Genomic DNA, 10684 nt, shown 5'->3' with positions numbered 1-10684 from the left:
ATAATGCAAGAGTGTTATAAAAATCATACCAAATGTTAATTGGTATGGTATTTGGGTGTACAATAGTATTTTGCACAAAGAATTGAACTGAAGTGCACAAAGGACATTTCTGTTCAATCACTGCAAAACATCAGTTACTTATGTTTCCTTTACAAAGTAATGAACACTGATGGAAATTGGTGAACGCACTGTTGGATTTAATAACCGTTCAGGAATCCCTCTTACCTAATAAAGTTGGGGCAAGAAGGTAGGCTGAAGGCTGCACAGCAATCTGACTGACCAATGGCTATGACAGTCATTGCCTACTGTGTATGTAACAGGCCTCTCTCAATTTATCTGGGCCTACTACCCCGCCTGTGACCTGATTTTGGCTAAGCAATTTTTTTCAGGGCATTCAAAATAGCAGATGCAAGAAAGCATCTCAAAAAAGGACTCTCACCCTGGAGCACAAGAAAAATCACATTTAAAATGTTGTCGTTGTTGAATGTTAAAGTAGTGAACATATGCATTGAGGCATTTTTACATAGTTGAATTTCAACACCAAACATGAAAAGGTTGAGGCACAGCACAACTAAGGTGGGTGTTTACTGCCACCTACTGTCCAATGCTGTGAAGTGCATTGTCAGAGGTATCTGGCTCTATATAAGAACATATTTACTGGACAATTCTATTACTTGTCAAATTATTTGATTTCCTAATTAGATATTTTATTGAAGTCAAACGCAACAAAAATTCTGCTTATCCATATAATACATTTACATTACTATACAATGGGAAATGGGAAACAGTGCCAGATCGCTAAAAACAACGTTCATAACAACCTTAGCCTCAGTGACAGTCAGGCACTTATATAGCTACTGCATAAAGAAAATGCTATACAGAACAAGCTATACAAAAATCATATCTCAATACAGCCTCATAATCATTCCTTTTTTTAAACAAGAGTCAATTCCATATGATTTTCATTCCTACCACATTCTTTCTATTCAATTTAAGAAATCAAAATAAAAGTATCAACTCTCAAACTCTAGTAAGACTGAAGTACCCTACATCCCTCATAGCAGCTTTCCATGTAAACCCCCACACAAACATTGTCTACATCCCAAATGGAACCTTATTCCCTATGTAGTGTACTGCTTTTTACCAGGGCCCCTAGGGAATAGAGTGCTATTTTGGGTGGTAACCAAAGATTCACATCCCACGCAGAATCACATCCTGTGTATTTTGTCATGATCCATGAACTGTTTGAGGTTCTGCAGGTTGTCCCACCACTGGAACAGGAAGGTCTCTGCGATCAGGCTGAACCAGGGCGTGATCAGTAACTCGTTGTTCTTGGCCTTCTTCAGCATCTCTTTCAGCTCCTCTTTGGTGACATAACAGTGAGTCTTGATCTCGTTGGGGTCTGGGTTCACCTCTATGTCTTTCTGCATGAAGAGGATGTAGTCAATCTCATGTTCCCCCCACACACCGTCTGACTGGGCCTTGTAGTGGATACGGGTCAAATAGGTCATCTCCTCTGGTGGAACCTGAGGGTGAACCATTGGACATGATCAGAAGAAAGGGCAACTATTATCAAACATACAGTGGCTACATCTTACAACATCATACATATCTCAAAGCTCTCAAACACCGTCTCAATACTATATCCACTTCATAACATAAAGCCAGTTGCACTTTAATTTACTGTGCACAACTTTCTAGATATTTACTAAGAAATTACATGATGAAATGGTGAGTACATTGTAATAACCTGGGAATAACCTATGAAAGCTGTACCTGATCCATGGGAATTCCCAGCTCTGCTTCCAGTCGTCTTGATGCAGCTCTCCTCACCCCGATGGCCTCTAGCTCCTCCAGCTCACTGGATGTGTGTAAGGGGTGACTGCAGCATGTGTTGGTATAACACCCTGCACAGAAAACAGGGAGGGAAACAAGTCATTATTCCACTACTGATCTGATAACCATAGGTATGGATGCACACAAAAGTTACATCAGTGATTAAGAGTCAGCGGGAGGTTTACTGACCTGGAAAAGTGATCTTAGCATCAGATCTCTGCTGTAAGAGCAGCTTGTCTTCACTGTTGAACAGGAAGACGCTGAATGCACGATGCAATAAGCCTGGAGCAGAAGAAAGGATCTGATTAGTTACTGTTCAACATGACCGTGAGCTGCAATGGCTTTGCAACACAGCTTTCATATGTGTAGTATATAGAGCAAATGTTATAGTGGGTTAAATCATCTACATTTCATATCTGACTCCACTTTAATATTAGAGTTAAACAATGTGCAATCAAGTATTATGAATTTCACTGACTAAGATCAAGGTGAATGATTGAACTTACATACAAGGCATAAAACTTAAGTTACACAGCATTATTATTATTATAGTCATATAGAGCTTTGAGAAGGGCGGACTGGCTCTTGATCATTGCGTTTTGGGGCAATTTGCCATGCGTCCCCATGGTGACAGAGAGTACAGAAATTAGGGCAATTACTCCATGTCAATGTGAGTTGCAACAATGTTGACCAACTTGAGATACACGTGGGGTTATATATCAGCAATAATCAGAAATGACACATAACCATAGGGCTGTCACTCTACCTTTGTCAATATTAGAGTTGAGGTGGCAGTTCTTTTTGCTGTCTGCTCCAGTCTTCTGGTCGTTCTCATCAATAAGGATACACATCTCTGCCAGCAGCTGGACCTGCTTCTCGTCCAGGTTATCTGTATTAATTTCAGGCATCCCGACTGCAGACCCTCGCAGCTTTCTCACCTCACTGCTGAGCAGAACAACAATTTGATTAGCGGATGGGCGCATATAGGTTATAGGTTTCCCGACCTACATTGGAATGACTTGGTTATTGGTGCATATGACATTATATTTAGACAGGAGACTATTTGAAGATATAGTTGAATTCAAGTACAGTAATATGAGGCAAGAAGGCTCTAAATACATGCCTATGTAGGCTATTAATAGAACAGGCGCATGTAACGTTTAACGGAAGCACAATACACTGACACGAGAAACGATGCGTTTGCTGCTGCAGACAATAGCAAAATAGTAAACAAATGCATACATGTAAGTAAAAAGCCAATACCTACCTTGATATATTCCTCAAAAAGACAGACGTGGAGTGAAATATAGGATTTCTTGGAATGCCTAGTCCTCCAGAAACAGGTATATTTGGCTTTAACAAAGCCCGTCCCTCGCTGGACACCACCCGAAGCACCGCCCACAAGCCGCGCACCATCGCCAGACCAAGAACGAAGACCAATCAGATAGGATGGGGTCGCCAACACGCCATCGAACCACCTCCCGCTTTCAAGTGGAATTAAACATTGGACAACGACCTATCCACGTAGAATACGGTCTACACAATCGCTGATAAGAAAGCACAACTCCTTATAAATGCAGTTTCAGTACTAGAAATTATGTTTTACTTACATTCTGTTTCCGACGATTATCAGTACACACATTGGTAAGCCCCCTTGTAAATTTCCTTATCGCTGACGTTTGAGTTGATCATTGGTTCTTACAGAAACTGAAATCGTATTGGCTAGTGATGGGAAACGTATGCCTCATCACATGACATAGCAGCACTTGCAGCATCTCCGACAAATTTTTTATGAAAGCTACATCAGCTAAAACAGTCAAACGTATTAATTTGCAAAGTTTTAGCTACTCACAATAGATTATATCTTTGTCTGTGTCCCCTAACTATCTGAGATATCTCTACGACTGTCAAATCAAATAAGTAACTTTTTGACAATTCCTTGGTTGCCTTTCTCGTCCACCAAAGCCTCGCGTTGCTTGTGTCTCATGACGCTTGATTCATGAGCCGACTCGTATCATAAACCGAGAGCCAATTTTCTGGAAATATACGTGCTCTCTCCCTTTATTTTTCTACGACCTTCAAAAGACACTTGCGTAGTTACCTTTTATAAAGTAAGTAGCTTAGCTGGAGTACTACTGTGTTGGGGAAAAAAAGTACTTTTCAGAGCCAGTTAGTTAGCTAGCTAACGTTTAGTAGCGTAGTTAGAAATTGAGGCTAGCTAGCTGCGTTCTCCGTCTGAGTATGTACTCCAACTAACGTTAGTTAGGTACCGGTAGTAATGGCCTTGATATATAAGGCAGCCTTGCTAACCATAGCTACTGCTTGAAGGCCTGTCTGCATGACTATAACAGGTTGCATGTAAACATTATTAGCCTGCTAGTTGGCGTGTACTAACAAGCTAGTTATACATGCCATTGGTAGCTAATTGACTGGTTCTCTCATAGCTAACTAATTCACATTGCTAACAGCTAATAGTAGAGCAACTCAAAATCAAACAACCCCTACTACCGATGCAGCATCATCTCTATCAATACGTTGTTTCGCATTTGTTGTGTTCTCATTGCTGTCTTGTCTCTTTCGTATCAAAGTGTGGAAGTCAGATTTATAAGCAAATTGCTCTCCAGATCACTCTTTTGCCCGTTTATTGACATCTTGTTTTTCCATCTGTCTGTCCAGCCAGTGGTGTCTTTGAGGGCTTTCTCCATCAACTGTGGAGACTAGGCTACTGGCCACCCACATCATTGTGATCACCTTCATTACCTGCCAGTTTAGGATGCAACGATGTACTTGTCATGCTGCTTCTCACTAATGGTATGCATCCTTATTTCCATGTCCCAGGTTGTGTCCATAATATCACCTTATTCCATATCTATATAGTGCACTACTTTTGACAAGAGCACAGGGTTTTGGTCTAAAGTAGGGCATTTTATACTAGGGAATAAAATGCCATTTGGGAGTAGTCTTGCTTTCTTTGGCTTTTGAAATGCTCACATCTTTTGCATGATCATATTGAATGTCTACTGCTCTAGTATATGGACAATTGACTCATTCTCATTGTTCTGATAACTTGCCTAGATAGAGTGAATGTTTACTATCCTGTAGCTACACTACAAGGGAAGTCTATTAAACAGCAGTGCTATGATCAGAACAATAAAGCCTCTGGCTTAGTCTCAAATGGCACCCTATTCCCTTTATAGTGCACTACTTTTGACCAGGGCCTGTAGGACTCTGGTCAAAAGTAGTGCGCTATATTGGGGCCTATGGTTGAAAGTAGTGCACTATATAGGGAATAGGGTTCCATTTAGGACAGCCATTCTCCAGGCGCCAGCAGAGAGCAGTAATGTGAAACCTGACAGCCAGGGTTGAACCATGGGTTGTGTTTGCTCAGCCTCAGGTAGGAAGTGAACCGGAGGACGTCACAGAGGAGGGATGCCTGTAGAGAGTGGAAGCAGTGCCGCCGCCCGTCACACCAAGCAGAAGCGCAAGTCCCACAGCCTGTCCATTCGGCGCAGCAACAGCACTGACCAGGAGCAGCGCACAGTGACAGGCATGCAGAGAGATATGCTGGACGGACAGGTGAGTGAGCTGACTACCGCAGTAAACACAAACAAAGTAAACACACACAGTAGACACGGTACCTTAATACACAAACGTACATGTGCACACACACATGCTCTATCTCTCTTTCTCAAAAACATGAACGTTTTAAAAAGCAGTTGGCTTGTATCTGCTTATAATGTTAGTTGTTAAGATGTAGTGATGTACTACTGAAATTGAAACCATTACAGTAAAAAATAAAAATAGCCTATCATTGTATGTTGATTAGCATGTCAATTGTCAACCTGTTGTTGGTGGGAGGTTTGTTTCTGTAATATTACCAGGGAGAGAGGACAGTATCTGACGGTTTTGCGACTTACTTTCTACCTGGTTTTGCAACATGCTTTAAGTAAGATGTACTTTCTCAGAGAAAGTGTAGACATACAGTACCAGTCAAAAGTTTGAACACACCTACTCATTCCGGGGTTTTTCTTAATTTTTTACTATTTTCTACATTGTATAATAATAGTGAAGACAACACTATGAAATAACACATATGGAATCATGTAGTAACCAAAAATGTGTGTAACAAATCAAATATATTTTATATTTGAGATTCTTCAAAGTAGCCACACTTTGCTTTGATGACAGCTTAGAAAATAGTAAAAATAAAGAAAATCCCTTGAATGAGTATGTGTCCAAACTTTTGACTGGTACTGTACATCATGTTTCTCGTGGTCTCTTGGGGACCGAGGTGCATATTTAGCCTAGTTTTTTTATTTTGAAACAGAAACGTGTGTAGTTAGTCAAGTGTGTACACAGTGTGTGTGTAGGCTAGTTAATCAAATGTGTGTGCTGTTAACCATGGTAGTAGCCTATTAAAAATCCTCCTTCAGAGAAGAGCATAAAGACATTGTCTACTTAAGTGCCAGAGTTGCTGAAAATACATGAATGTTAAATTATTGACTAAATACATTAAATAAGTGAATTAGCCTATCTCTATTTACAATTCCTGGCTTAATATTTAAGTCAAATAAGTTAGTGATTAACCATACCTCCATGATCAATCAGATAGTGTCTCACATGTAAGGTCTATTTGGAATTCAAATACAGTTGATTTGTCTCTAACAGCAAGACTAAGATCTTTTTGATGAGACAGACAGTCAGGCACCATCCCTGATGCAAACACAGTGTTTGCTACCTCAGTCAGTGAGATAATAAATCCTAGGCATACTGTTTGATCAAGACCATCTTATCATTATACCAATAAAAAGGAAGTTGACAGCAGTACAGTACAGAAATTACGTTAGAATTTGTCCCCTCAATGTTTTGGGCGTTGTTAATAAATGGTGTAGGCTAGCCTCAAGTGTGAGTTGTCATGCCGAATAAGCATATCCTAGACCTAAGTATACTGGGGTGACGTTGTTTTCAGGTGACTGGCATCGGTTCTCTAGACAGTCCCTCTATAGCCTGTCATTGGCCTGTCTATCCATTCTATTTGCTCTGAGCATACAGTAACAGTACCACAAGCTGCTGTTGTCTCATCAAGTTTTAATACCGTCCGCTTGTGCTGGTATGAGTATTCTTTTCATCAAGGCTCTCCATCTCCAGTACCTGTTGGCTCATTGTTGACCGTATCCATCCGCCAGCCACTGTATCAAATCAAATCAAAATATTTGGGTCACATACACGTGTTTAGCAGATGTAAATGCTTGTGCTTCTAGTTCCGACAGTGCAGCAATATCTAACAAGTAATATCTAACAAGTTCACAACATATATCCAATAAACACAAATCTAAGTAAAGGAATATTTGGACAAGCAGTGTCAGAGCGGCATAGTGCTGAGTTACCGCCACTAATATCTAATAGTTCTTCCCGGCTGTATGTAATAGCACATAACATCTTCTGGGCTAACAGTGTAAGAAATAATACATGAAAAACAAAATAATGCAAAGTTTTCTAAGAACTAGAAAGCGAGGCTGCCCTCTTGGTCGGTGCCATCTTGGCAGAATCTACTACTACACTAGAGGTTAGGCCCTCATATCCTTTCACTCGCTAACCAAGGAGATCTTTATGCACATGATTGAGCAGCTTTGAAAGACTCAAGGGGCTGGCTGTTTGCTGCAAATTGCCTTTAAATTTTTTTTATACATAGGGTGTTTACATGTGCCATTGACTGAATGTCGCCAGTGGTTAACCTCATTCTCACTCACTCTCGTGGTCTTGAACGTGTTGGGTGTGTGTCAATTTAAAGAACTCAGATATAGGCTATTTGGTTTCCTCATGTCATATTATAGTTTAGTGACTAAGCTACAGTTGAAGTCGGAAGTTTACATAGACCTTAGCCAAATACATTTAAACTCAGTTTTTCACAATTCTTGACATTTAACAGGGGAGTAAAAATTCCCTGTCTTAGGTCAGTTAGTATCACCACTTTATTTTAAGAATGTGAAATGTCAGAATAATAGTAGAGAGAGATTTATATAAGCTTTTCTTTCTTTCATCACATTCCCATACACTCAATTAGTATTTGGTAGCATTGCCTTTAAATTGAACATTTCAGGTAGCCTTCCACAAGCCTCCCACAATAAGTTGGGTGAATTTTGGCCCATTCCTCCTGACAGAGCTGGTGTAACTGATTCAGGTTTGTAGGCCTCCTTGCTCGCACATGCTTTTTCAGTTCTGCCCACAACTCTTCTATCAGATTGAGGTCACTGCTTTGTGATGGCCACTCCAATACCTTGACTTTGTTGTACTTAAGCCATTTTGCCACAACTTTGGAAGTATGCTTGGGGTCATTGTCCATTTGGAAGACCCATTTGCGACCAAGCTTTAACTTCATGACTGATGTCTTGAGATGTTGCTTCAATATATCCACATAATTTTCCTGCCTCATGATGCCATCCATTTTGTGAAGTGCACCAGTCCCCCCTGCAGCAAAGCACCCCCACAACCTGATGCTGTCACCCCCGTGCTTCACAGTTTGGGAGGGTGTTCTTCAGCTTGAAAGCCTCCCCCTCCTCCAAAGATAACGATGGTCTTTATGGCCAAACAGTTCTATTTTTGCTTCATCAGACCAGAGGACATTTGTCCAAAAAGTACCATCTTTGTCCCCATGTGCAGTTGCAAACCCTAGTCTGACTTTTTTATGGCGGTTTTGGAGCAGTTGGCTTCTTCCTTGCTGAGTGGCCTTTCAGGTTATGTCGATATAGGACTCATTTTTACTGTGGATATAGATACTTTTGTATCTTTTTCCTCCAGCATCTTCACAAGGTCCTTTACTGTTGTTCTGGGATTGATTTGCACTTTTCGCACCAAAGTACGTTCATCTCTAGGAGACAGAATGCGTCTCCTTCCTAAGCGGTATGACGGCTGCATGGTCCCATGGTGTTTATACTTGCGTACTATTGTTTGTACAGATGAACGTGGTACCTTCAGGCGTTTGGAAATTGCTCTCAAGGATGAACCAGTCATGTGGAGCTCTACAATTTTTTGGGGGGCTGATTTCTTTTGATTTTCCTATGTTAAGCAAAGAGGCACTGAGTTTGAAGGTAGGCTTTGAAATACATCCACAGGTACACCTCCAATTGACTCAAATTATGTTAATTAGCCTATCAGAAGCTTCTAAAGCCATGACATAATTTTCTGAAATTTTCCAAGCTGTTCAAAGGCACAGTCAACATAGTGTATGTAAACTTCTGACCCACTGGGATTGTGATTCCGTAAATGATAAGTGAAATAATCTGTCTGTAAACAATTGTTGGAAAAATGACTTGTGTCATGCACAAAGTAGATGTCCTAACCGACCTGCGAAAACTATAGTTTGTTCCCAAGAAATTTGTGGAGTGTTTGAAAAACTAGTTTTAATGACTCCAACCTAAGTGTATGAAACTTCCGACTTCAACTATATGGATAGCAGCAGTTTCAGTAGCTGTCAAAACCGTATGACTTTTCATGGTGGCCTACTTTTCTTTGCATAGTTTTAATCTGCGTACATGCAAACTGTTCACTGGGAACTGTCAGTTGTAGAGAAAGGAGATACTGGTAAGTCAGAACAAAAGGTAGTTCAATATCGTTTTGTAATGAGACATTTATGGCTGTGTTCTTGTGATGGACTACTGTCTGTAACTTGGTTTTATGGTAGTGACATCTGTGTTAGTTAGTGAATTTACTTACTATAGTTACAGTCAGTGCAAAAATAGTGTCTATTTTGCATCAGTTACAGAAAACAATGGCTTGTCATGTCTGGATAGATATTCGCCTGTCAGAATGTGAAGTTGTTTAATGAAACTGCTTCCCTTTTTCCGTCCAATGGATACGGAACTGCTGTTTATTTTATGGCGTTGAAGTTAACAGTTCTTGTTTGTTTGCAGGACTCCAAGTTGCCCCTTTCCTTGCGGAGCAATCTACTAGACCTGTTTGGCCAGATAGAGCGGGAGTTTGAGAATCTCTACATCGAAAACTTAGAATGTAAGTGAGAACAAGAGGGCGTGTCATGTGTATTTAATGTAATGCACAAAATGGATGATTATTGATTTGCCTATTTACATACAGATAGTAACTGATCAATGGATAATGTTATGGAGGTGTTGTAGGAAGGAACGCCTGCCCCCTTTTATGTTTATGTCAAACTCACTATTTGTAACCCAAACACTATTTCCAATGATCTTTCTCTGCTTTTGACCATATGCTACATTCTTCTTGTGTACTGGTTGTTCAATAATGGTGCTTTTGAGTCTGAATGTAACCTTTATTTAACTAAGCAAGTCAGTTAAGAACAAATTACTTTTTACAATGACGGCCTACCGGGGAACAGTGGGTTAAACTGCCTTGTTCAGGGGCAGAACAACAGATTTTTACCTTGCCAGCTCGGGGACTGATTGGCTGCCACAGTCGTCTACTGCTCATCCACCGGTTTGTTTTATGTTTGTGGGGGTGAAATACTGATCTTGAGGAAGCTGATTGACTTCCTTGTGGTTTTGTAGTGACTGTCTGTCATCTCTTTTGTCCGATAATCGCGTGTGTGCGCTAATTCTGCAGTGCGCCGGGAAATTGATACACTCAACGAGCGCCTAGTATCCGAAGGACAAACCATCGATGGAGGAGAGCTGAGCAAAGGAGCTCTGAAAGCGAAAGGTACAGTTAACCTGAAGTATAGTATTTCGTCTTCGCTTGAGGAATAATAAAGTTGTATTGCATTTGGTATAGGCTTAGATATTGTTAATTGATTTGCTAGTTTCTTTTCACTGGCTTTTCTTGTAGTAAATGTAAGTGCTACCCTAGTGTTAAACCATTCAAATGAACAAGGTAC

At 40.5% G+C, this 10684-nt stretch overlaps 2 protein-coding genes across 7 annotated transcripts in view; one reads left to right on the top strand and one right to left on the bottom strand.

The window, feature by feature from the left end:
* Positions 1-446: 446 nt before the first annotated feature.
* idi1 (isopentenyl-diphosphate delta isomerase 1) lies at positions 447-4041 on the bottom strand. 4 transcript variants are annotated; one of them, XM_031796401.1, is made up of 6 exons: positions 3447-4041; positions 3104-3320; positions 2603-2778; positions 2026-2118; positions 1777-1907; positions 447-1526 (listed from the first exon to the last, which is right to left on the bottom strand). In XM_031796401.1, exons 2-6 carry the CDS (start codon positions 3250-3252, stop codon positions 1209-1211), a joined length of 867 nt encoding a protein of 288 aa, XP_031652261.1. In that variant the 5' UTR covers positions 3253-3320; positions 3447-4041; the 3' UTR covers positions 447-1208. The 4 variants fall into 4 exon arrangements, with proteins under 4 accessions (XP_031652261.1, XP_031652260.1, XP_020364728.1 ...); XM_031796400.1 differs by having other exon boundaries at positions 2603-2781; positions 3447-3567; XM_020509139.2 differs by having other exon boundaries at positions 3104-3506.
* The window catches only part of LOC109910000 (WD repeat-containing protein 37), a 31850-nt gene continuing 24534 nt past the window's right edge, over positions 3369-10684 (top strand). The window contains exons 1-5 of one of the 3 annotated variants that reach the window (XM_031796397.1): positions 3369-3480; positions 4513-4647; positions 5225-5412; positions 9747-9843; positions 10414-10509. In XM_031796397.1, coding sequence (XP_031652257.1) covers positions 5266-5412; positions 9747-9843; positions 10414-10509 — 340 coding nt within the window. In that variant the 5' untranslated portion in view covers positions 3369-3480; positions 4513-4647; positions 5225-5265. Of the gene's footprint in view, positions 3481-3582; positions 3948-4512; positions 4648-5224; positions 5413-9746; positions 9844-10413; positions 10510-10684 lie in introns of those variants that run through there. The other 2 variants (XM_031796396.1, XM_031796398.1) reach the window with 2 other exon arrangements.

The sequence above is a fragment of the Oncorhynchus kisutch genome, linkage group LG18 (genome assembly GCF_002021735.2).
Source record: "Oncorhynchus kisutch isolate 150728-3 linkage group LG18, Okis_V2, whole genome shotgun sequence".
In the NCBI taxonomy this organism is placed as follows: Eukaryota; Metazoa; Chordata; class Actinopteri; order Salmoniformes; family Salmonidae; genus Oncorhynchus; species Oncorhynchus kisutch.
Note: the sequence above shows the minus strand (reverse complement) of the source record. Positions and strands in the feature narration are given on the sequence as shown.

Bases quoted from the DNA above. Each gene is read 5' to 3' on its own strand.
- idi1 (XM_031796400.1), bottom strand. From the start codon at position 3,252: ATGGTGCGCGGCTTGTGGGCGGTGCTTCGGGTGGTGTCCAGCGAGGGA. The intron at 2,782-3,103 runs GTAGGTATTGGC...TGTTCTGCTCAG, and splicing joins TTTTTGAGGAATATATCAAG to CAGTGAGGTGAGAAAGCTGC. The intron at 1,527-1,776 runs GTACAGCTTTCA...GTTCACCCTCAG, and splicing joins TGGGAATTCCCATGGATCAG to GTTCCACCAGAGGAGATGAC.